Source organism: Bos grunniens, chromosome 11 (genome assembly GCF_055505025.1).
Source record: "Bos grunniens cultivar Pamir isolate PY7600 chromosome 11, Bosgru_T2T1.0, whole genome shotgun sequence".
Taxonomy (NCBI): domain Eukaryota; kingdom Metazoa; phylum Chordata; class Mammalia; order Artiodactyla; family Bovidae; genus Bos; species Bos grunniens.
Genome location: NC_141175.1, coordinates 82787238 through 82814282, shown reverse-complemented (window position 1 = coordinate 82814282; position 27045 = coordinate 82787238). Strand labels below are relative to the sequence as shown.

Here is a 27045-nt window from a genome sequence, read left to right as displayed (position 1 = left end):
GCCTAGGCCCATACGTATAAGTATATTGCATCTAGTAACATTTTGCAAAATGAATTCATCCTTCATTAGAAAAGGGTAACATGTCCAGCTTTAGGGCATTATTTAAAATTTCTTTTTAAAAGGAGAAAAAAGTCAGCAACCATTTTTTTTTTTCTATAAATGCTAATGTCTGAGGAAAATTTTGATTTTTTTACTTCCTAACAGGTGGTTTGTTCTGGATGCAGAAACCAGAGATCTAGTTTCTATCCACACAGACGGAAATGAGCAGCTCTCGGTGATGCGCTACTCAATAGGTAGGCAGATTTACTCCCACTCCAGGGGGCATTTACGGCTTTTCTCAGTAATTGCATATTTTCACGTCCAATAATGCTGACTACTTTTTTCTCTGCTCTCTAAAGTTGCTAAGTATTGAATATGTTACCCCAACAGTAGGTTTAATTCTGCTGTAGGAAACTGCAAAAGATCTGCTAAAGTTAAACAGTATTCTAAATCATCAAGCAAACATAAATTTAGAACAAACTGTTAAAACTGCATTTGCAGTTGAAAGCAGAATACAGAGCAATCAAATACCTTTTTTTTTTTTGAACTCCACCTACTTAGACTTTTGAATAGGTATTAGGCTGAATGTTAATAAATTTAGCAATCTTTTCTTTGTATATAAGAGGATATAAAACAAATTATAATAATATTCAAAGAATACAAATTTTATAGGCCCTTAAGTTCTTTAAAAAATCTCTCTAGTTTGCTTTTCACTGTTTACATAGGAATGATTGGTTTGTTAATTAGATAAAATACCCAGCAATTCGTTACAAGAATGTGATCAATTCATTTAGCTACTTTGAATAATTCTTTTCTATTTTATTCAGAATATTTATTAAGTTTCCAACACCTTTTTCCCTGTATTAATATGGTTTTAATCCACACAGTTCAAGTGACATTTTCTTGTATTCAGAAATATATTCCAGTAGTTGTTGGATCAGTGTGGAATCGAAATGATCTTTTTGATGGCTTCTAAGTCATTTCAAAGGAAGCTGAGAATGCTCTTCTCTCTGTTGAACAAGGAAGGAAAAGTATTTGCTTTGAGGTATAAGCTTGGCAAGAGTTATTCTGAAGAAGAACAGTTTACCTTTTCTGTTTTAGTTTGGCTTTTTTCAGTGCTATAATAGCAAATAACTGCTCAAATGTAGCATTTAAAACCCCAAGATCAAATGAACTTTATTGACCGTCTGTTATGTGATTACAGTGGAGGAGACGATAGAAGAGAACATGGTCCCTTCCCAAGAGAACCTACCCCATAACTGGAGAGATCACATGTCCTCGGTTGAAATGAACAGTTGTACACTCAGCTTGCTATATGAACCCTGTATACTTAAACCTATAAAACCAGGTTAACCTCCTTGGGCCTAGTCTGTAGCTAACTAGAAGGAGGTGAAGCTGAGGTCCGAGTCCAAGGCCCATGGAGCATTTCCTAGAAGGGATTGTGCACTTGACTAGATGACCATTTGGTTTCAAGTATGTTTAGTGATGGAAGAAGTCATTCATTAAATACCAAATAATAATTAATTTGATGAGATTTAACATTTGTAAAATGTCATTTGGTATCGGTCCAGTAAAGTGATGGTAAATAAACCTGTCATTGTATTTCTCTGTTCGACATTTTTTTCCTGTTTCATTCTAGATGGCACCCTCCTGGCTGTAGGATCTCATGACAACTTCATTTACCTCTATGCCGTCTCAGAAAATGGAAGAAAGTATAGCAGACATGGAAAGTGCACTGTAAGTAGTGAAGGGAAATAAATTGACCTATAAAATTGTTGGAAAATTTCACTTCGTAAAAAGAGTTAAATGTTTGCATTGATGTATCACCTTTAAACTTAGCAGATTGAAACTTCGGTCTCTATCTTTGAAAATTGACATTACCTGACAGCAGAATTTTGCAGTGCCCTTGAAGTTCTAGAAAGATTTCTTCTTTGATGAAAGTTTAATACTTGTCTCTCTCTGACTGCTAGTTTTAATGCAGTTTCTGATATCAAAGCTATTTCCTTAGGAAATCCTTAGAAAATAATGCTTCTTTAAGATGAAGTGAGTCAGGAATGGAAGGGTATCTCTCAGGTTTTAAGTTCAGCGTCCCATGATCCTACCCATCCTCGACACTGTAGTTTCATTTTCTTGTGACCTCTGTAGCACTAAACAGAACATAATTTATATGAAGAATAGAAGCATACTTTCTTTAGTTTATTGCATTTCTGATTGATTAGTTTTATCATTGTAAGATGAAATTTAGGTTCAGTTACAGACATACTGAGTATGTATCTTATCACAGGCAGTTTGCTAACTCAGGAAGCGTTCCAGGCACTGGGAATACGCCTAAGATTTGTTCATTGTCCTCTAAAAGTACATATTCAAACTGAGGACAGAACAAAAAAGGCAGGAGGTATAGCGTAGTGCTTATGGGGATAAACTTTGGATTGAACTACCTGGATTTTAACTCTCATTTCACTACTCAAGTGTGACCTTGGGCAAGTTATTTAAAACCTTCTACTTCAGTTTTCTCATTTATAAAGTGAATTTAGTAGTGCTTTCTACTTCACTGGATTGAAACAAGGCATATAAAATACTTGTAATAGTCTTTGGCAAATAAATGTACTCAATATATGTTAACTATGGTTTTTATAGAAAATGAGGTGGTTTGGTATCATGTTAGCAGTCAATTTAGGATTACCAAATTACTTGATGAGTTAGTAGGACAGATTCTTCAACAGTCTTTACCACAGAAGAGTTTTAGGGTAATGAATAAAAGAATGAGTTTTTAAAAGCAAATACATAAGTAAAACCCAGGCCATTTACTATTCAGAGAAGAGACTTACTGCCTTTTTTGGTTTATTTTCTTTTTTCTTGAGGAGGGAGCATATTTTGTACCATGTGCCAAAACCAGGCAATAAACTGATCTATAAGCAATCTTGTAATTTTATAATTTACCCAAAATATTTTTATTGACTTCGACAAAAATTATGAATTGATATCCATTAATTTATTTAAATTATGTCTTTTAATCAATTTATTATCTTAATAGTTGGGATATGGAATAGTAGAATAATCGTGTATCATTGTATATAGCATGATCAAATGTTCCACTGAAAGGGATTTGCAGACTACTTAGTTTACCCTACCAGGCACCAGAATTTTCTTAATTATTTTTTACCCCAGCCTGTTTTTAAAAGTCCATGTCTTAATAAGTAGAGTATTATTAAATATAATGTAATCTTGTGGAATCATAAAATTCTACAGTAGCACGTTAGCTCAGACCTCATTTTACAGACCAAGAGCCTGAGTTTCAGTCTTCAGAGAAGGTAAGTGGCTTGTCCTGATCGCATCTTGACATAGTGGCTGATCTGGGGCCTGAACCCTGTTCTCCTGACTCTTAGTAGAGCAGACTTCTCGAGGTACAAAAATGCCTCAGATCTGTTTATGTGTGTGTTAGTGTGCTCTGCTCTTACAGCTCAGCACCTGATGCAGAAAGAACAGCGTGTGACCCTGGCAGTGAGATGACCTTGGAAGTGTTGAGAAGTGGCAGGTTTATCAATTGCATGACACTGATTTAGCCTTCTCCAGTTAGACAGCTTGTATCTTCAGAGCATATGAAAGTATTATGTTGAAATATCTTTAAGAACTGTGGAATTTTATGATACTTTTTGAGGCTATAATGAAAGGCTCAACTACTCTGCTTTTCTAATTATCTTCTGTTCTGTGCTTTGCTTCCAGCTCTCACTTCTCCTTGCTGTCTGCTTCCACCAGCTGGTCTTATAACCTCATGTCTGCTTTTATCTGTTGTCTGCTATGATATAGGACAGAGAAAAGGTTGGGCTAATGCTGCCTGGCCACTTTCTAGGTTGCAACTTTAGGCAAGTTAATTTCTGAATCTTAATTCTTAAAATTGGAGATTATAATAGTTGCTACTTTTATAGGATTGCTGTAAAGGTTTTAAATGTGGCAACTGGACCTACTCTTGAAGTTCCAAACACAAATGCTGTTTTCTATTTTGTTTCCAGTATTTCCTGTTGTTACTAGTTAACATTTAAGTGACCCTATAGCTTCAGAAACATACTGGGCTTAGAACTTTAGGAAGTGTCCCTCTACTAAATTATAAGCAAGCAGCTGAAACTGTCCCTGAGTGCCAACATAGTAGCTTTCTGTTTGACTCAAATTCCCGCATGCCTTTTAACACTGCTACTCCAAGATTTGAGCCCAGGAGAGAGAGAGTGTATTCAAGTTGCAGTGATGTACTAAAAAAGCATTACAAATAGGTAAGAATTGCTGGTGAATGTTTCTTTTTTGGTCAGGATTTTGGTAAATGAAAATATATATACAAAGAGAAGAGTAAAAGACTTTTAAACTGTCTACCTGGAAATCACCAAGAAAATTACCCATAACACTAATGCTGTATATATTTCAATATTACTGTAACAGGAATTCTATTGCAATCATTTGTGGCTTAAACAAATGGGGGTTATGTTCTCATTTAAAAGAAGTCACCGTGGACTCAGGATTCTTCTTTCTATTCCCATCATCCTCAGTATGGTGCTGCTGGAATTCCAGTCATCATATCCTGGTTCCAGGAAGAATCAGAGCAAGGGGAAAAAAGACATTCTTCCTCCTAAGTCAGTTCTAAAGTTTCCCTAGTAGCCCCACACAGTGACTTCTGCCACCCATAACTGCAAAAGAGGTTAGCAAATACAGGGTTTTAGCTGGGCACTGAAAAGGAGAGATAGTGGAATGGATAAATATACTTTACATATCTACACTCTGAAGATTGAGTTAGAAAGGCTGATCCTCTGGAAATTTACTTTCTCTCAAACCAGCAAAGCACATCAAAAATGTAATGGGGAAAAAAATCCTAATTGCAATAATAACAAAAACTGTAGATGCTTTGAGAATAGACTTAGCAAAAAAAGCACAGGAAGCTATGTGAAACATGGCTGAAATACAAACTAAGAACTGAAAAATAGACATAACGTATTTCTGGAAGAAAAGACTTGACAAAATACTGTTCTCTCCAAATTAGTCTCTAAATCTGATGCGCTCTTACTTAAATTTTCATGATATTTATGAGCTTGATAAAATGGTTCTAAAGTTCATCTGAGATTTTCCACATTATAAAACTATCACAGTTGGCGGAATAGGTAGATAGACTAATGGAACAGAGAAGAGAGTCCAAAAACAGATCTCCGTTCATATGGAAATTTACTAGAATAATACAAGAGGTATTTCAAATCAGTAGAGAAATCAGTAGGGCTCTTCTCAGCCTGCACTGTCCAGCGTCGCAGCTACCAACCACAGCTTTATGAAAGTGACTACAGTTCCGTCCCCTGGGAGCACGGGCCACATTTTGAGTACTCGGGAGCCGCAGGTGCTGGCTGCTGCTGCATTGGACTGCACAGTACACACGTTTTCATCACTGCAGAAAGAAAGGTCCGTTGGATGTCACTGCCCTAGATAGTGAGGGGGCACCTGCTAAGTTGCTTCAGTCGTGTCTTGACTCTTTGCAACCCTGTGGACTGTAGCCTGCCAAATTCCTTTGTCTGTGGAATTGTCCAGGCAAGAGTACTGGAGTGGGTTGCCTCCAGGGGATCTTCCCCACCCAGGGGAACCTGTGTCTCTTATGTCTCCTGAATTGGTAGGAAGGTTCTTTACCACCAGTCAGGACCTCTTAAATAATAGAAAATGGATTCTTTGGGGAGTGTCATTGGGCTCGCTGAGAATCAGATCCCTCAACACTTGGCACCTGTTGAAAAACTGCCACGAGCTTTTCGAATATCCAAACCAAGAAAGCCCCCTGTTACAAATCTGCTTCATTGTCAGACTTGCCATGGCACCCTACCCCCCAGCATCCACCTGGACACCTACTTAGGAAAAATTTAATGCCCTGTGAACTCAAGGCCTCGGTACTTTTTTTGAAAACTCGTCAGGTGATATTAATCTACAGCCAGGGTTGCAAAGCACTGATGTAGGTGATGACATTCTGTGTGATTAACAAAAGATTTAGCTGAAATATTTCAGACTTTTCCAGAGTGTACTGTCAGGCACCATCACTTGCGGTGGTTACTGTGGTTACACCATTCAGCTGCTTAAAGGCGCTAGTGAACATACCAGCTTAGAAGACTCTTGTTTCTCTTCTGGGAGGTATACTTATTTGCTCCCAACCATGTCTTGCCTATGGGGGGACATTTGAGGGGGTCTTCCCCCAACGTATGTATGCATGTATCTTTAATGGCCTGTGAATTAGATGAGACAAGGACACTCTGAAGTGGAATCTGGGAAGGCAGCATCATAGATTCCTAGCTGAAAGTCGCATCTCATCTTTGCTTCTTTATTGGACTCCATATCAGGGGAAAAAAAATACTTTGTTTTCTAGTATGAATTGATAGCTTTCTAAATTTGGGGGCTTTTCCTACTCAAGTTCTTTCTGAAAATACTTGATATTTAGATTTTTTTTACCATCTAAATACATCGTGTCCAACACAGAAGTGAATTAAATGAATGTTATGTATCCATACAATGCTTTTGATTCTTTTCTAAGTAATACTATTAAAGTCTCTTCAGAGAGATTCAAACAGTATTTTTAAGCACTATGTTAGGAGGAATGCTTCCTGGAGGACAGTACTTTGCCGTGATTGGTTAAATCCTTCATTCACGTAGTGCCAGTGTTCTTATCTTAGAAGCTTGGCCTCTCTGGATGCCAGCCAGGCACCAGATTGATGAACCCTGTGAAGAAGATCTGTGTGACCCCGTCCTCCTGGGCCATATTCAGAAAATATCCACAAACCGTATATATCTTACTGGCATTGATTTCTTGTAAAGTTGGGAGGTCTCCCACATGCCTAGCAAGTAATTCCTAACCTGTTTGCTGACATACCACCTAACTTCCAGTGACTTCAGGAAGCTTCATGGTTCCCAAATTCACGTAAATTCATTTAGATGTATAAATTTGGGTATTTTCCATACAGCACTGTGGTGGATTATAGTGCCAGGGAGGTTTTAAGACATGTCACTGAACTGCTGAAGGCTCCTGGAATAATTAAAATACTCTGTGTAAGTCATTAAAAAGTATTTTGAATTTATTAACTTTTTTTTTAAAATTTCTTTTTGGCTGTGCTGGGTCTTCGTTGCTGCATGGGCTTTCCTCTAATTGTGGCTGCCGGGTGCTGTTCTTTGTTGCAGTGCTCGGGCTTCTCGCTGCAGTGGCTTCTCTTGTGGAGCACAGGGTCTAGGCCACGTAGGCTTCAGTAATTGCGATTCCCAGGTTCTAGAGCACAGGCTTAGTAGTTGCGGCGCATGGGTTTAGTTGCTCCGAGGCATGTGGGTCTTCCAAGATCAGGGGTTGAACCCATGACTCCTGCATTGCCAGGTAGATTCTTTACCACTGTGCCACCAGGGAAGCCCCTGAATTTATTAACTTTAAAAATAAAAACCATGTGAGCAGAAAGCTAGTAATGCAAAAAGTACAATCAAAATTATCAATAAGTTTTAATACAGAGCATAGGAGATAAGTGATTTTGAGTCTCTGTTGGCTTTACTGTAAACTGTAAGACCTTTGTGATTTATCTGCAGTAGTTTATTGAAAATCATCAAATGCTCACATGTGAAGCCAGCATAATATGGCACTTCAGTAATTTTTTTATTTGAATTCCCAGTGTTAGTAAAACCTAAGCAGAAAAAGATCCATCTTTTTGTATAGTCAGATAGATGATTAATTATTGGATCCAGTTGATCAGAGGTAGTGTGCTATTGGGGAACTTTTCCCCCAGCATCTTCTTTGGAGATAGGGTTTTTTTTAGATCTCCACATGCCATGGGTACTCAAGAAACAGACCAGGAAAATTGTACTCTTCTTGTATACAACCTGGAACCAAGATTTCATTCTCAAAAATGAAGTCACTCTAATTAGGGCCACTAGTGACTTGAAATAAGGCCCGAGGTTGTAGTGTCTGTTTCAGCGCCTTCCGAGACTGTCTTCCCTGGAAGTGTAGCGCTGGTAGTGCTCGGGGATGGCATCCAGGTGGAGGCACCAGCAGGATACTCCCAGGTTCCGAGTGCTTACCCTTCCCACTGTGGTCAGTTCTCTTCAGTCCCACAGTTCTGGCTCACAACCAAAGACCTGCTCCAAACCATAAGCCTCATTTGGTTCCAGAGGCTGTGATACTGCTCTACTCCAGGAATTCCCAGTGAATGGCTACCGAGAAGACAGTCTTGATTAACTGTGAGACTACTTATCATTCATTCAGAACTCTAAACACATTCTAATGATTGATGTGTTACTTTCTAGGGACATTCCAGCTATATCACACACCTTGACTGGTCCCCAGACAACAAGTATATAATGTCTAACTCGGGAGACTATGAGATCCTGTACTGTAAGTATGAATGCTCACATACAGCTGAGGTGTGTCTGTCAGGGGGTAGTAAAGAGCAGGCTCCATGAAGTCTGAAATGTGCAACGCTGCACAGTGGCCCCTCTAACCTGACAAAGCACGTGCTGCTCAAAGCTGACCAAGGACTGAGAATCTCAAAGAAAGTAATCAGTTCATTCAAATGTCATGAGAAATTACTCAGGGAGACTGATCCTGCTCTGGATGGTTCTGTATTTAACAGCTCTTCCTGGAGACAGGAAGGAGTATAATGGATGGGCATTTATGCTTTTTAAAGAAAAAAGAATAACTTCGGTGGGAAGTTTACAGTTCTGTGTCTGCGTGCATGTTCATTGCATCCAGCTCTTTGCAACCCCCATGAACTGTAGCCTGCCAGGCTCCTCTGTTCCTGGAGTTTTCCAGGCAAGAATACTGGAGTGGTTTGCCGTTTCCTACTCCAGGGGATCTTACTGACCCAGGGATCTAAAACCATGGTAAACACTTTCTTTTCCTTTCAGCTCTGTCTTAATATGTTTGAGTGTATGGATTATAAATACAAGTAAACATGGCTAGTTTGAATCAAGATGCATTTTCAAATCCATTTGTACACAAGCACTATGAATATACTTCCTGTTTCTAAATTTAAAGGGGACATTGAACATGGCTGCAAACTAATGAGGAATCGATCAGAATGTAAGGACATCAATTGGACGACATACACCTGTGTGCTAGGCTTCCAAGTCTTTGGTAAGGATGTTGCACTTGATGGGAAAAGTTGGTCTTGTGTGGTTTTTATGTGTAATACTTAAATTTCTAAATGAAAGATAGTCTGCATGTATTCTTTTATTTCTTATTGAAGTACAGTTGAATTACAATGTTAATTTCGGCTGTCTAGCAGAGTGACTCAGTTATTCATACACGTACATTCTCTTTCATATTCTTTTCCGCTGTGGTTTGTTCCAGGGTATTAATACAGTTCCCCACGCTGCACAGTAGGGCCTTGTTGTTTATCCATTCTGTACGCGCCAGTTTGCATCGGCTAACTCCACGCTGCCAGTCCCGCCCTCTCACACCCTGCCCCCTTGGCAACCACGACTGTTCTGTGTCTCTGATTCTGTTTCATAGACAGGTTCAATTTGTCATATTTTAGATTCCACATATAAGATATCATAATAGTGTGTGTCTCTCTCTGACTTCCTTCATTTAGTACTACATGTGTTCTTTCGTGTTAACTGCTGTTAATGTCCAATTCAGAGAAGTTAAATACATTAGGACTGAACCAATACAAGGTTTGTTCTCTACAGAATCCACTGGTCCCTAATAAATATAAGACAATTAAAAAGGAAAGGCATTTACATAATATTATGGATTGCCTTTCACGTTTTTTCCTCCAGGTGAAAATTGAAGCTTTCAAATTAGTAAAAATCATTTTCAAAATAACAGCTTTATCATCACATACCATATACCACGTGTACAATTTGGTTATTTCAGCATATTCACCAGATTGTGCAGCCATCATCACTGTTGAATTTTAGACCATTTTCATCACCCAGAAAGAAATTCTCTGCCCGTGAGCACTCACTCCCCTACCTCACCCTTCCACAACCTCCCAGCAACCACTGATCTCCTTTTTATAATGATTCTCATACTCAGGACAGTTCATATAAATGGAATCATACAATATGTGATGCATAAAACTGGCTTTTCCCTTTAGCACAAGGTGTTCGGGGTCTGTGTGGTAGTGTGCATCGGTGCTTCGCTGTGGCTGAACACCCCCGTGCGCAGCTGTTCCGCACTATTCATCATCAGTTGAGGGACGCTGAGGTCGATTATAAATAATGCTGGCATGAACAGTAACGTACAAGCTGTAGTGTAGACGTGTTTTCATTCTCTTGGGTGTATACCTACGAGTGGATTTGCAGGGTCGGATGGTAATTCTGTGTTAACCTTTTGAGGAACTGCTGGACTGCTTCCCACAGTGGCCGCACCATTTTCCCTCCTGCCAGCAGCGCAACAGGGTTCTTTCTCTGTGTGGCTGTCGGGAGCTGGTTGTTCCTTTGCATGTGGGTGTCCGGCTTTCCCACTACCATTGGTTGACATATGAAGGCATTCTCAGTAGATGTTATTTAAAGATAAAACGTGGAGATCATTCCTAATACAATATTTTGAACATTTCTAGAAATCTGTCCTTTGACAATTTTCTCAGTCTTTGCAAGACTGTAGGATTCCTTCTGAAAAAGTTAGGATTAAAAAGAGATGGTATCCTCTGTAATTAGAATACTTAAATGGATATGGCACCAGTACCTAAAGCAGTACCCAAAATAGGAGGGTTTTTCCCTTATCAGTGTATCTCTGCCTTCTGAGAGCTGGACTCTCTCCACCCTGGTGGTAGATCTGAACGTTTCTTTATGCAGTGTGCATTAGAAAAGATAATCCATTATAGGTACTTGTTCTAAACTAACTGCTATAGAGATGTAGAAGCCAACTAAGTAAGCTTGGAAGAAATTAAAATAATCCTGACTAGTCCGTAAACAAATTCATTATTCTGGGTGAAGCTGAAGCAGTGGCCAATAGGTAGTAACTTACCTAGTTATTTTAATGAAACAATATTTAATTTACTTATTAAGAGATGTCAATTACCAGTTAACGTATTAACTAGAGACATATTAATACATCTTTTGTTACTCAAATGTTATTGACCAGAGATGTTTCAGTATTCACTTACCTAACAAATCATTGGCCACAGGCATTAGTTTCTGCAAAAATTACCTGGTCAATAATGTGTTAAGTGTTTTGTCTTTACCAAAATTAACCCCCCTCAAAAAAAAAACTGTTCTCTAGAGCAGTATTGAACTAGAGGAGGCCAGCTTCTCAACTCTTACATACTATTTTTAGTCTAGTAGGGATTTGTGCTGATCGTGTTGAGCATCACCAGTGCCTCAGGATGACTCAGAATAGTTAAATTTGCTGTGTCGGCTTTTGGGCATAAATCATGGTTCCAGGGAAACTCTGTGGATAGCGTGACAGACTAGTGGGGTATGACCTATGCATTTCCATTAAGGAAGAAAAAGTTTGGTTTTTGTTTTTTTTTTAAAGTGCCTGCCTGAAAAGGAGCAGTGAAAAAGTATGTAAATTTGCAACTGCCCAGAGTCCACGTTGCAGAATTAGTGCCCACGTTGTTTCTGCACTCTGGTACAGAAGTAACTAAGAATTTCCCCTCCAGCTAGAAACTTTGAGGAGCTTATTGTCCAGTTGAGACAAGCTATATTTATTAGCCCCACCTGCTGGTTACTAGTGAGTACTTTGAGTCTTAAAGTCTTAAATTTTCAATCTTGAGGTTATTTCAGTTTAATTATTATTAGTTAGATTTCAGAAAAAATTTCATTTGAATGAAGTATTGAGGCACTAAGAAATCCATAAGGGAAATTTAGCAGCTAAGAGTCTGAACACAGATGAAAATTAATAAGTTTCTAAAATAAACATATGTAGCGTGGCACTTGTATTTTTCAGACTAATTTTTCTAACACTGCACCCCCCGCCCCCCACCATGTTTCCATATCAAAGGTGTCTGGCCAGAAGGATCTGATGGGACAGATATCAACGCGCTGGTACGATCCCACAACAGAAAGGTGATCGCTGTTGCTGATGACTTTTGCAAAGTCCATCTGTTTCAGTATCCCTGCTCCAAAGCAAAGGTAAAACCAACTCTATAAAGACTAGTGTTATATTTAGGGCCCTTTGTTTGGGGGATAATGTTGTGTCGATGGTGGGAAAGTATTTGTAGACAGGCTGCTAATTACTCTCCATGATGCTAGAGTGCACAGGGAGCACGAACAGGGCCATCTGTGAGCGTCCATGCAGGCAGCGCTCGTCCTTTCCTTCATTGTGGTAAAAGAGAAGACACTTGATGACATGTCACTCGTTTGGTTTTTTTTTCATTTTTATATCTTAGCAGTTTTATATTTCTTCTAAACATATTAAAATATTTTATTTTTGATACACGATCAACATTATAAGACTCCTAAACCATCTATAATCCTACCAACCTAGTAAATTGTCCCCTTGTCATCTCAGTAGAATAGTCACTAAACTCTTAACAAGTATACCAACCTGACATCAGAAGAGACATTTTTTAAACACAGTCTAAAAGCACAGCTGTCCAGTTACTTTGTTTCCCACATGCTCTGCTGCTGCTAAGTCGCTTCAGTCGTGTCTGACTCTGTGTGACCCCATAGGCAGCAGCCCACCAGGCTCCCCTGTCCCCGGGATTCTCCAGGCAAGAACACTGGAGTGGGTTGCCATTTCCTTCTCCAATGCATGGAAGTGAAAAGTGAAAGTCGCTCAGTTGGTCTGACTGTGTGACCCCATAGATGACAGCCCACCAGGCTCCTCCGTCCATGGGATTCTCCAGTCACACATAATAGGTATTAAAAGGAAATTGCTGCTAGCTTTATTCTTCAGTCAATGATTTGTGGTTTTTTAGCTTGTTTCACAAGCTGAATTGACCTTCCTAACCTAGTCTCCCCCATTGCTGTAAGTAGGCATGTAGGGAATGAATTTAATTTTGCTGTCTGATTTATTTCACGTAGGCTCCCAGTCACAAGTACAGTGCCCACAGCAGCCATGTCACCAATGTCAGTTTTACTCATAATGACAGTCACCTGATTTCAACTGGTGGAAAAGACATGAGCATCATTCAGTGGAAACTTGTGGAAAAGTTACCTTTGCCTCAAAATGAGACTCTAGCGGATCCTACACTCACCAAAGCCCCTCCCTCTTCCATCGAGAGTGTGGTGCAGTCTGATACCCCCACTCCGCCTCCTTCCCAGCCCTTAAATGAGACAGCTGAAGAAGAAAGTCGGATAAGCAGTTCTCCCACACTTCTGGAGAACAGCTTGGAACAGACCGTGGAGCCCAGCGAAGACCACAGTGAGGATCAGAGTGAGGGGGGCAGCGAAGACCTCGGTGAGCCTGTTTATGAAGAGCTAGCCAATGAGCTAAGCGAGGAGCAGAGCAAAGCCGCCCTTCCCGGGGACCAGCAAGACCCCTCATCCCTGTCCTAACACCAGGACTTCAGTGCGATTCACTTTTTCCTTCAACTGCATGTGGTCTTGTGATAGCAGAGTTCAGATAACATGCCGAGAAGTGATGAAGAATCACTATTGATGGAGTTTTGGTTTCCACGTAATCTGTTTTCAACAATCTCATCTTCCGTCTCTTAAATGCAGTCAACCTAAAGGTTCGGTTTGACGTATGTTGAAAATTAACCAAACTTAATAGTAGGAAAAGACTGAAACATTGATTATGTCTCAGAAATTACTGTGTATGTGAGTAGTATGATGTAAATACTGGAAACAAAAACAGCAGTTGTATAGATTTAAAAATAAACCCCTCGTTATCTGAACAGGTTTCTTCAGGAACAGCCAGAGGCATCACAGACACTGTCGCTCATCTGTTCATCTACTGGCTCAGACTGTGCTTTTTTTTTTTTCCTGATGCTGAAAATCAGAAAAACAAAAACCAAAAAAAACTCTCACTGAGACCCTCCCACCCCAGATATCTAGTGGAAATTTTTAGTTAACGAAAACTTCAGTATCGCTCTGAGCAGTGGTATGGCCTTCCTGAATAATAACACCGTTTTCTCATGCTGCCAGCAGACGTCCAGACGTGCTTGTTAGTCTACTATGTAGGTGCTGCCTTTTCTAAGTCAGAGTGAGGAACAGTCCCTGAATTTCCTGTGTGCAGATCTATTTTATCTTAGAATTAAGAAAGCAGTGGTTTGTTAAAGAGCTTTTAATGTATATTAAACCATTGATGCTCAGAAATAATGGATTCCGCCAAGGATCCCTTTACTGGCCTAAACATTTTCAAGTGAATGGAAGAAAAAAAAACCGCATGCCTATAAAACGAAACTTGGCTAATTTTAGCTTAGCCTTCATCATAATTTGTTCCCTCAATAACAAATATTAATACAGTAAGTTTAAATGATTAAATTGGTGCTTGAAATCCATTGGTTTAGTTGTAATTTTTATACAGATTGAGGGATAAAATAACAAATTGCAAATTGTTTTTTACAGAAGTGTGACAGTAGTCACAGTGATTTTTTATAAATTGCATACTTAATAGACTTCCTATATATATGGTGATTTTATCTGGTGGAGTTGCTTTAAGCCTTGCAGTTCTGAGTGACTATCCTCTGCTACTGGGGGCAGTGCATGTATTTTTATGCAGTGGATAGTTTTGGTTTTTTGTTGTTTTTTTTAAGTTTTGTCAGACAATTGTTTTTCTTAAGTATGTGTTTCCTATTTTCAAAATAATTACTGACAAATATGCATTTCCTATATATTTGTTTCTACTTTGATTATAAAAAGACTTATTTTTTAACTTGCTGCATTGTTTGATATCTTTTTGTTGTTGTTAGATCATGTTTAGAAACTTCAGATGAGTTCAGAAGTCTTAAGTATGCAAGTGTTTACGTGATTGTGCCATTCCAAAGTGCTTCAGAACTGTCATTCCCTTCTGTCTTCTCAGGAGTAATACAAGTCAGGTATTTCATCATCTGGTAACATACAGACTCCCGTGAACGCCCAAGGACACTCACCACATTTGTATTCAGATGCTGTATGTAGGGTGTGGGTGTGTGTGAAGGGGTGAGTGGGTGTAGACACTTACTCTGTGTGTCTCTATAAGAAGATACGTGCCACAGTGAAGATACTCAGTGTGTATCTCTGTGTATAGATATATGTTGTGTATATCTCTTTCCTTTTGTTTACAACTGTTCAGAAAAAAAACCTCAAAGCAGTTCTCTTCACAAGAGAGACTCCAAGCAACCCATCATTTTTCAGTATGTTTATACATAATTATCAGAGGGCAGCAGCAGTATCAGGCATATATTTTTGCCTGTTAGCTGTGGTGATTGAATCATCAGGTCAGCATGTGCTAGACCCTGCAAAATAATAGGAGATGAACAAGTAATTCTAGAAGAAGAAAAAAGCATTTTGTAAAGTACCTGGGGGATACCGCTCTCCATGATAAGCAGGGAGTGTATCTGGGGATATCAGTCACCTTTGGGGTTGCTGTGTACAATGAAATTTATATTCGTGATATTTGTGATATCTTGGGTGGTAGTTTCAAAAAGACACTACTAATACGCAGAAAGCGTTCCAGCTCTCTATTGCTGGCAACTACTGTTTAACAGTCAATTAAATCTGTGATTATGGTTGGAAGTGGGTGGGATTATGAAATTGTAGATGTTTTTAGAAAAACTTGTGAATGAAAATGAATCCAAGTGTTTTATGTGAAGATGTTGAGCCATTTCTATCATGCATTCCTGTCTTATGACAGAAAAATTTGAAGATTAAAAAATAAAATAATCAAAATGTTTCATTTGTCTCTCTAAATGTGTCTTGAGTCTTTCTTCCTTTATGCTGCTAGTTTCATCCAGTTATCAGGAGACACGACAGACAGTTCAGAAGGACACATTTATCAGTTGACCACCGCCGCTATGGATACAGCCATTCTGGTGGGGACAGACTCCATCTCATAAAGCTAGAGGAAATTACTTGTGATTTACGCTTCCATTTAATAGGCAATAGCTTCGTTTTAATTTATCTCATGTCTGCACTCACTCACATGTTTACATTGGGTGATCCTAGCTACCTGCCTCCCCAGTGTCTGCCTGCGGGAAGCCCTTGAACTCAGCATCGCGCTTTCTCCATCTCTCCTGGGTTGCTTAGTGGCACGTCCTCTGCACACCGCAACCATAAAGTAGCTGCTGCACATTTTTCTTTACGAAGAATTAAGTATTCCATACATTTCCCAGTTTTACAGTCATGGAAATGATGGGTTTTCCATCATCACCTTATTCATCCGTGGTGACTCTGAATGTATGTTCACAGCCACACACACACACACACTAACCTGTGAGAGGCATCCTGGGCCAGCAGTTCCTCTCCACCAGTTCTGAGACACAGTGGCTGGCAGGCAGCAGAACAGACGCACTAAACAATGTGATTTTTCTGACAAGGACAGGTTTCTAGGACAAAGGAGACAGGCTGAAGAGCAGGTATGCTGGCCGTGAGCGGAGCAGAGCTGCTGCCCGAGGAGTCTCTGCAGCCAGAGCCCCTGACGCCCCAGCCTCATAAAGCGCATGGGGTGGGCTGGGGTTCAGGAACAGGTCCACGTTCACTCACCAATGACCTCACGCCAGGACGCCATGCGCTGTAACTCCAAAGCTGGAGCCTCTTCCACTTACACTGGGAGAAAGACATTCTTTAGAAATAGGGAGGAAGAAGCAAAGGATGAGGGTGAAGATTCACAGATTTTGGAAAGGAGATGGGGCAACGTCAGAGGCCCTATGTCATCTCAGTCCGCAGTCCAGAGGAGGATGCTACACGTCTGTCATCATCACAGAAACAGGCTCTGCTGAAGAAGCTGCCTTCATCCAGGATGCCCAGGACTGGCATCTTCAAGGACCTTAGAAAAAGTTTCCAGGCATTTTCCCTGAAAAGTAGATGCAATCCTTTGTAAAGGGCAACTGCTGCTCTCAGGGACTACAGTCATCTTTTACAGAGGAAACCTGGATTTCTACGCCACCCTCATTAATGGATTCCTACAATAACCTCTGATACAAAAAAGGCAAGGGAACTAAAAGAGAAGTAATCCCAAATGGAAGAAGAAAGTTTGGTTCCTATAGACATGTTAGCCTGTTTCATTTCTGAATCCGTGGGTGACGTCCTCAGGAGACTGTAACTTACTGAACACGTGTGATTTTTAATTTTACCAATCCAGAAATATGGAAGAAAAAGATACCACTTATATAGCTCAGAGGACAAAAATTCAAGAAATATGGGAAACAGAACCTGAGTGCTCATGGATTATGCCACATCCATATAGAACTAAATGTTATTCAACCATCATAGCTGACACTGTTGTAACATTTTAGAGCTTTCCACCAATTCTTTCAACCATCCTACATTCGATCACCATTTTCCAGGTGAGTAAACTTACAGATGAAAAGCGAGGTCACCCTAATAGTACCAAGTGACTGAACCAAGATTTGAAGGCAGGTCCTCCTGCCTCAGAGTCCCTGGGATAGCTCTGCAGCTGGGCACTATAGGAGATGCTTACTACTGAAGAGTAATATAGTGATTATTAATAACAAGAGAGTGAAATGGGCTAAGCTTCTGATAGGAAGGATTTGAGACCAGTATATCGAAAAATCACAGAAAGCAGTTAGGCTTTGGGACGGTCGACTCTCGGCTCTGAACAATCACATGACAGGGACCCCTCCCTGGCACAAGACCCCTCCTGCCACCCCTACAACTGGAGTGGGGGCCAAGCTTCCAGGCCACCCCACAGCACCTCCCGCCAGCGCCTCTCTGCACTGCCTGCCCGCCTTGGCGCCCGAGTCCTCAGTCCCTGAGGTTCCATTTTAAACCTATTTGTGTGGAGACGCTGCTCCCTTATTTTCCAACCTCTGAGCAATTTGTTTCACTGAAAAAGAAGCACAGCAGCTTGTTTCTTCACTGGTCAAGTGCTTCTTCCCTTAATCTCCGGCCTCTCCTCTCCCTCAGCAATGTAAACACGCAGTCCTGAAAGCAAATTTCCCTAGGGAGTCACCCAGGGACAGGTGAATATGCGTAGCCACCGGTGCTGACGACTGTGTCAGCAGGATGACGCACGTGCACTTTGCCAGATCTCACTGAGGGAGCTGGAGACAGAGTGCTAGAAGGGGACTTAGGAAAAATAACTATAATAAAAAGCAAAAGCACACATGCCTAGTCATCCGTTTCATTCCTGGTATTCTGTAGCTACCAAGCCAGAGTGCGCCCTAGGCAAGGTCAAGGGGTACTCGAGCCCACCCCTCCACAGTGATGCCCGTTCAGCCAGCACGGGGTTGGGCTGACGTGGTGACCTGGTGGAAGCAGGGAAGCCGCATTCTCTTAGCGCATCAGCCATAGAACTTTCTCAATTAACACAACTGTGTAAGTTATGTCCAGGCAGGGCAGGGCCTCTTCCTTCTTTAGACTTTCAGTCTCTGCAATAAAAATATTGTGCTGCTGACACAAAGAGGGAGCAGGTCTGCACCCAGCAAGCTTGTGTGGGACTCGGATCCACAGGCGCATATCAGGTGTACGTACAAACCTCCTCGTACAAAGAACTCGACTGGGCCCAGCGGGGAACCTGGTGACGAGAAAGATACAGGCCCTGCCCTCACGGAGCATGGATCCTGGGAAGCCAATCTGGGAAGTTTACCATCTGTATGCTTCCATTAATAACCCTACTGAAGTGACAATAAAGAACAGACTAGCAGTTGCCAGGGGACTGCGAGGGGGAGATGTCACCTAGAGGGGCGGCACGGGGGCCCTCTGATGATGAATAGGCTCCATCTCGGTTGTGGGGGTGATGAACCTACACGTAGCACTAAGTCGCACTGGGGGAAGCCAATTCAGACCTGTAGTCGGCACGACTGCTGTGCAAGCGAACCCTTCCTGGACTTAACAACATGATGCACTATATATGATGTCACCATTGGGGGGAAGCTAAGGGAAGGGTTCCCTGGACTCTACACTTTCTCTAAGTCTAAGTTTTCCTGAAGTAATGATATAGAAACTCCCTTCTCTTTATGCTTTTGAAGGAACTATGGAAACAAAAATGGGCTTTAATACAACACAGATTTTTTTAAATAAAATTTCTATCCTGGTGCACCTGAGGTATTCCACCTGTGATCGCATAAAACACTGCCGATGTGGAACACGCTCTCTGCAGCTTTCCCCACCTCTGCTCGGCCCCCACAGGGCCTGGGGGAGCCCCTGGAAAGGGGGAGCTCACTGGTCAGAGGGTGTGCCTGGGAGCACGGAGGCTTTACCTGCTCGTGGCTGAGAAACAGTCAGTGCATCATCCTGCCGCTAGCAGTCCTCCCCGTCCCCGGGCCTTCACTGCTCCTGGGTCCACTCTGGCTTCCCTTCTGCCTGGTTTGAGTGTCGCTGATGCTCACTTCCTTTCTTGGAAATGCTTGCATGGCAAGTCCCCCACGGCTGCCTTCCCTCAGGTGGTTGGGCTGAATCACCTTCCCTTACTCAATAAAATGACAAGAAAAAAGAATTCTACTATTTATGGGTCTCCAGTGAAACTGCTGCAAAATTGAGATTATGTGACCAGGCTTTCTCCTTGGAGAGTGATGGCCCCATGGTTTCATTGGCAAAATCCGTTTTCATGTGGCCTACTGTTTGCTGCCCATGAATATCTCCGCACCGGAATCATTAGCAGGAGCGTTTGCCAGGCTTTGACATTTCCATTTAGAAGATGAATTAATTCTGAGCTGAGCCACAAGTCCCTTCTCTCTTGGTAGAACGTGTTAAGATTCACGGTCTCAGAGGCCCCCAGAGCACCAGTGAGATCTCACAGCAGTCCCACCTGATGGTGGGCACGGAAGGAATCTGACATAAAAAACTCAAGGCTGCAGGGAAGGGGCATTTTTCATTGTGAGTTTGGGTAAGTTTGGGCCCCTCCTCCTTGGTCTCTGTGCAAAAGAAAGAGTAAGGGTTTACCCTCCAGGAACACCTGATCCTCAGGGCAGAGACCTCCCGGGGAGCTCATGGGCTCCGCCCCCACTGCCCCGTGTAGGCCCAGCATCCTAGAGGCTTGAGAAAAGCAGGGGAACTGTTCTCACCTCAGGGCGCAGGGAAGGTAGCCCCTCCGGGTCAAGGGTGACCGGCTGGGGCTCCGTCACAATAAACAATGTTTGCACTGGAAGTGATGAGCAGGTGACAGATTGTGTGGACAGCTAGGAGAGCCTGCAGATGGCTCCACTAATAACGCCATTCACAGCCGCCCAGGCTCAAGTGGTTTCTATGGAAAACCCTCACACTGAAACAGAAGGAAGTTCTTTTAAATTACAGTAGTTGATAACTTTTTTGATCAAACATGGTCAAATGTGAACAGCAGGATTTGCTGGGAGGGCACCCTGGAAGCCAGACTGGCCATCTGCAGCGCTGGGAGCTATGGCCCAGGCACAGGCCATCTCAGCTACGCCCTGCATGCAAGGATCTTCGCTCTCCCCTCTTCTCACTCAGCGTTAGGGTTTGTCCTATGCGCCGGGGACGCACTCCAGTGACCATGGGAGGACGAGGAGGGCGGCCTCTGGCTCACTCTGCAGAGCCAGCCCCAGGCTTGACTCTGGGCGTGTGAGTGACACTGGTCATCCTCTTTCTGGAAAACGCAAACCTCTCCTGCCAGGCACCACAGACTCCAGGTTTCTTTGCTTCTTCCCTCTGTCCACTTTTCCTCCTTCCTTATTTCCCCTTCCTCCCATCTTCCTTCTGAAGGGCACCAGAATATGCCAGCCCCAAATTTGCCACTTTGGGAGGTTGACTGTTCTGAGCTGTCGGCATCTGAAAAACAGCCAATCCAATGAGAGGCTTTCTCTGAACGCTCCCATCTGCCTAAAGACAGATGCTCCGAAAGGAACTCAGTTGTTATAGATCCCTCCCGGGAGCTTCATCAACCAGGGGAGGCTGACTCTCATCACAGAGGAGGCTGAGCCCACCCCACACCCAGACACACTTGTCACAAACCATCACATTCCCAATCACCCTTCTAAGGGCCTCGCAACGTCCCTAAAAATCACTCTCCCTCAGAAGGTCTACCCCCCCGCCCCCGTCTTCCCTACTAAGACGGTGCTGAAGCCTGAATTCTAAGCCCCTTCGGGGAGCTGCTTGTTTTTCTCTGAGTAGCTCCCATGTACACGGAGGTCTACATGTTCATAAACTTCCATTCCTCTCTATTTTCAAGACAGATTAAAAAAATTTTTTTTCTTCTAGTATAAGGTATCTATTACTTTGAAATAAGATACACATGGGTTTATGAAGCTGGATGTGTGGCCACAATCCAGCTTTATTCTGGGCACGCCTGACACCGAATGTAAGCAAGAACTTTGAATCGGGTGTGCTCCTCATGGGGGGGGGCGGTGCAGGGGATTTTTCTTTTAATTCTTATTAGCGTATAGTTTGGAGAAGGCAATGGCACCCCACTCCAGTACTCTTGCCTGGAAAATCCCATGGACAGAGGAGACTGGTAGGCTACAGTCCATGGGGTCATGAAGAGTCAGATACGACTGAGTGACTTCACTTGCCCTTTTCACTTTCATGCATTGGAGAAGGAAATGGCAACTCACTCCAGTGTTCTTGCCTGGAGAATCCCAGGGATGGCGGAGCCTGGTGGGCTGCCGTCTATGGGGTCGCACAGAGTCGGACACGACTGACGCGACTTAGCAGCAGCAGCAGCGTATAGTTACTTCCGTCTGCCTCTTATTAATCTGTCTTTCAATACAGACGTCTCAGCCATGGGCTCTGAGGAATGGAAGGCAAACTCTTTTTCCTCCCCTGCACTTCCATCTTCCTTCCTAAGTTTTTAAAGATTTTATTTTTAGGTATAACTTACAGCAAAGTGCAGAAGTCTCAGTAAATCTGCATGTATCTGCCTACATGTGTACAGGCTCGCCCAAATGAAGAGCTGCCCTGTTTTGGGGACACAAGCCTCCCTGGGAAGCCTCCTCCTGTCAGTACTCCCTGACGGGGGTCGGCTCTGTTCCGACCTCTGTCACCACCGAGTGGTTCTGCCCAGCTTTGATTTTCATCTAATGCAGTTACATCACGGGCTACACTCTCTTTTGTGTCCGCTTCTGTCACGCAACATGACGTCTGCATTCCTTCTGATCTTAGACCCTAGGGGCCATCACAAGCTCTTGTCTTCTCCACTGCTCCTGTATACTGGTATTTTCCCCATTCTATTTCCTCACCTTCATACACTCCCTAACAATGTAGCAGACACCAGGCTTCCACCAGCCCTATATCCTGTACCCTCTCGAAATTCCTACCTCTAGTCCAAACCCTGGGCTTATCTCCAGACTCCACTGCAGACTCAAATTCTTTGCGTAGAGGGCTCACAGGCAATCCATTTTTCCCAACAACACATGCCCTGCCCTGCTGACCCCCAGTCCTGCACCTCCACTCACACAGGAGCCAGGCTGAGCCATCCCGGGAGCGCCCAGAAGCCTGCCTCACCCTGACCTCTAATTGTTAGGTGCATTCACCGTTGCCTTCTTATCCCAGGGATTTGCCTTCAAATCCCTGGGCTTTGCACCTCTCTCTCCATGCCCACTGCCGCTGGTCCCCAGGCCCCCATCATCTCTCAGCTGAACTCTCACAGTCCAACGCCGCAAGTCTTTTTCCCCCTCCAGTGTGCCCTCCACATCAACACCATGGATTCAAAAGCAGCAGCAGAACACTGGATTCTGTGGCCATTCCCCCCCCACACACCCCGAGTGCCCGCCCACCAGAGCCCAGCCCTCTGGCGGCCCCTGGCCTAAGCCTCCCTCTCCCGCCCCTCTCACACTTCAGCAGGTGCTCTTCCCTCAGGCCAAATGCCCCTCCCTGCTGTGCGCAGCAGGGAACCCCAACGCATCCCTATGCAGTTTACACAGTGCCCCCTCTGAGGGCATCCCTGCTGCTCCTCATTCCTGGGCCCCAGCCCTGACCTGGACGCTTCTGTTGCACTTTGGTTGGGCCCATCCTTCTCTGAGCTTGGGGACCAGCGACAGCATCACCTCCATCTGGCCTCTACTGCCCAGCAGAGCCCAGCACGCAGCGATTCCAGAATGAACAGTGTGTGCCATAAGGCTTCCTGATGGTGAAGGTAGGCCAGGGCCCCAGTCTGCTAGGGAGACAGGGCGCCAATCCTCAGGTAACCTCAGATCTGCTCACAGAAAAGCCCTGCAGGAAATGACAACAGGGCACCTGATGGCCCATTAAGGGAATGCCAGAAAACTCGTGGGGAGCCAGAGACAGCCCAGGGAGCCGGGCCAACTCCGGGAAAGACAAGAGCCAACAAGACTTCAAGCCCCAGCTCAGAAGTAAACGGGCTGCCTGGCACCACTAGGAAATCCCAAGCCTGAGCCCTCCTGGGTCTGAGGCACGATCGTTTTCACAAGTAGAGTCAGGCTGTCCCTTCTGTTTTTAACGGCATCTGGGCCAGATCCCAGACCACAGTGAGCTTCTTCTAAGCCCGGAACACAGTATGAGCTCAGGAAAGACCAGCAAGTACCCACCCCTCAACACTCCCACTCCCAAGATATTCAAATAAGGGGTACAGTCAGCATTTCTGACCTCTGTCCAGAGGTGAGGCTAAAGGAAGCAGACCTCCCCACCCCGCCTCCTGAGTTCTGAGGGCCTAGAGTGATCCACCTGGAGGAATCCTGGCTTACAGATCCTCGGTCATAACACCTCTCATCCACAGTCATGCAGGAAAATAAACAGAAAAGATACGCTGGGTGACAAGGTACAGGAAGTCCCGGAGCAGGCGTGCAGAGCTTCTGTCTCACTCCCTGCTCCAGGCGTGCCGGCTCCTCCAGGACACTGAGCCTGCAGACAGGCCGGATGAGGACTCTGACCATCACTCAGCGGGAATGGAGCCCCCAGACCCAAAGCATAAATGCTCAGGGAGAGTGAGGCCACAGAATGACAGACAGCAGGGATCTCCCAAATCAAAAGGCCCTCCTGGGAAGACCAGGCCTCACCTCAGCCGCCGGAGGCCTGCCCCTGCCCAAGCTTATGACTTGAACTAGCCCTTCACTTTCCTTCCCATGGTCACGGGACATGTTTTTGCAAATTATACACCTCAGTTCAAGCCCCAGCTGCAAGTAGCCTTCCGGCAGTCTACATCCCCCGGTGCAATTCCTTCTGATGCTCAGTAAACAGGACCCAAATAAGGGAGGGATGATCAGACACACGAAGTTATGAACCGATTTTCCGAATGGCCGTTTATTCAAGGACATAACTCCAGAGGAGAAGAGGGAACAGACACCCCAAGTATAAACAACAGCTCTTCTGTGTGACTCTAACTAGAATGACAACTAATTAAAAGCAATTTAATGTTGGTTCATGAAAGGTTAATGGAATTCATGTTTTGGAGATGCTGAATTCAACACAGACTTAGCCAGAAACACAAATCTAACCTTTATTCTCTTTAATTATTCGGTCAGAATAATTTCCTGAGAGTGGGTTTAGTCTCTGGATGGCTTTAATTAAACATCATTGAACTTTGAAGTTGACATCAACTCATCCAGCTGCAACTCAATTTTCAAATTAATCTGCTGTCTAACACAAGGTTTTGTGGCCCAGACAGAGGAGTTGGAAGATGAGCCTGGAGCAGAAGATGGGCTTGGAGCCTGACAAGGACCCCATGGACTATACAGTCCATGGAATTCTCCAGGCCAGAATACTGGAGTGGGTAGCCTTTCCCTTCTCCAGGGGATCTTTCCAACCCCAGAGATCGAACCAGGTCTCCTGCAATGCAGGTGGATTCTTTATCAGCTGAGTCACAAGGGAAGCCCAAGAATACTGGAATGGGTAGCCTATCCCTTCTCCAACAGATCTTCCTGACCCAGGAATTGAACTGGGGTCTCCTGCATTGCAGGGGGAATTCTTTACCAACTGAGCTATCAGGGAAGCCCAGTGGAGCCTGACAGGTATTAACCAATTCTGGAGGATCTTACATCTTTCCCCCACTCTCTCCAGTGGAAAGACATTTCCATAACTCATGTCAGGACATCCCTAAGGAGAGGGGCCTGGACTGAGCTGCACAACCAAGCTGCCTCTCTCTTGGCACTTCCCACAGTCCTGAGCTGTATAAGCCTGGCACAGCCACACCCTGAAGTGGCCTCTGGGGCCAGCAGTGCCCTACCCAAGCACCTCCACTCCACCCTTGCCTGCCTGCCACCTGCCTCCATCTCCCCCTCTCCTTCAGAGTGCAGGAATGTGTGAAGAGCCACAGCATGGCCTTCCTGCCTGGCAAGGTACCCACAGGAAACACTCCTATTTCTGAGCTGACTTCTTTCCAGCACTCCACCCAGCTCTCCTTTTCTGAGAACCCCGGTCCCTAATTTTGTCAGCTGAAGTTCGCAGCCGTATCAAGGCCCTTTTGCACTAAGCTCCTGCTTCTTTTCCTTGCTAACTTAAGAGGCAACCCCACCATTTCCTACAGCCTGGGGCAGTTCAGCTGACTTCCTCAGGAATGATCTTTGGAATAGCAGAGCACTCCAATCAGGCTAGTACATGTGGGACAGTGTGAAGGACCTGTGCTTAGGCCACGAGGTACAGCCATGTGACCATGACAAAGCTGAGTTTCATGGACAAGGTCAGGGCATGACGTCCTAGGAGGGTTGTGACAGAACTGGAGGGAAAAAAAAATTATCTAAAGAGTGCGTTTGCAGTCACCCTGCTTGCCCATTACTATTTTGCAGCAGCCTCCTTAGAAATCAGATTCCGGGCCCTGAGCAAACAGCATCCAGTCTCCATTAGCCATCCCAACAGCTCCTGCAGCAGAACAGCACCCCTCGCGCCCTGGAGCCACGCAAAGGTCAGGATTCTTAATCCAAATTTATGCAAGTGTAACTGATCCCCCAGCAGGCGGCTGAACCACCCCAGTCTCTCTCTCCGTGTAATGAGGGTCAGGGTCAGCTGATACCCCCTCATCCATATGGGGCTGACCCCCTAAGCCAAGGAGTAACCTGGGTCTTGGAATGGAAGTGACAGCCAGGCTTGTGCAGCTACACCCAGCCAGGGGCAACCTATCCTCCCAGATGAGGACAGCTGAGGGGTAACAGTGGAATTCCTCCCTAAGAGGGAATTTCTTTATCTTTTATTTTGTATCGAGAGACAGCTGATTACCCATGTTGTGACAGTTTCAGGTACATGTATCCATTCTCCCCCAGGCTCTAACAGGGATTTCCTGACTATACGGTTTACCAGTCCTAAGAGACAGAGACAGAATCTGAAAGGACCTACAAGTAATTCTTAAATCAGTCTCCCTAAATCTAATCGCAGCACCTGCTTGCAAAGGCAAAAGCACTGGATCCATCTTGGGGTGCCTGGCTTCTGCACACTCGTCAACCACCTGGAAGAAGCAGAGCGCAGTGGAACCTCTTAATGAGCGGCCACGGGTCAGAGGCAGCTCTGGGTGACCGATGACGACACCCGGTGAGCCTGACAAGAGGGGCACTAGGGACGGGCCCCCCCTCTCAATCCTGACACGGGCAGTCTTTGGTGCTAAAGAGCGTGTGCTCCAATCCAGGATATGTGCAGTCAAAATCTCAAACAAATGTATTACTGGAACCAAACAGTATCGGAATTTCTAAGCAGTCAACCGTTACTGTCCCTGGATAACCTCTAGCTGCTGCATATCATCAGATCAGAAAGTAAAAGGTCTGCATAGTTCACAGCCACAAAAAAAGTTCAAAAGCAGCCCTGGGTATCAGAAACCTCAACACTTGACAAGGTCGAGAAGCCTGCCCAGGGTCACACACATGAAGGAGAGAAAAAGTATATAAATCCAAGAAAGCCAGCCAGTGTTATAAAAGCCAATTCCATCCTCAGTAGGCCTCTGACAGCTTCACAGCGGAGTCACCATGGATGAGGGGCCGGGAAGGAGAGGAAGGCCGAGTGGACCTGGAAAGGGACCCTGGCCGACACAGAAAACAGAGGAGGCACAAATGGGCACATCACTGAAAGAAGCAGCAGCTAGTCGCCACTTAAACCTTTCCTGCTCATCTACCCTGAAACAATTTTGAAAATCTGAATTCC

General features: G+C 44.0%; 1 protein-coding gene across 15 annotated transcripts in view; it reads left to right on the top strand.

The window, feature by feature from the left end:
• The window catches only part of EML4 (EMAP like 4), a 155081-nt gene extending 139277 nt beyond the window's left edge, over positions 1 to 15804 (top strand). For all 15 annotated transcript variants that reach the window (XR_015137088.1, XR_015137087.1, XM_086327287.1 and 12 more), the window contains 6 exons: positions 205 to 293; positions 1679 to 1776; positions 8323 to 8410; positions 9053 to 9151; positions 11969 to 12099; positions 12994 to 15804. Coding sequence is in view for 13 of the 15 variants with exons in the window: in XM_086327287.1 (XP_086183413.1) it covers positions 205 to 293; positions 1679 to 1776; positions 8323 to 8410; positions 9053 to 9151; positions 11969 to 12099; positions 12994 to 13467 (979 nt within the window). In the remaining 2 variants the exon portion in view is untranslated. The remainder of the gene's footprint in view (positions 1 to 204; positions 294 to 1678; positions 1777 to 8322; positions 8411 to 9052; positions 9152 to 11968; positions 12100 to 12993) is intronic.
• Positions 15805 to 27045: the final 11241 nt, after the last annotated feature.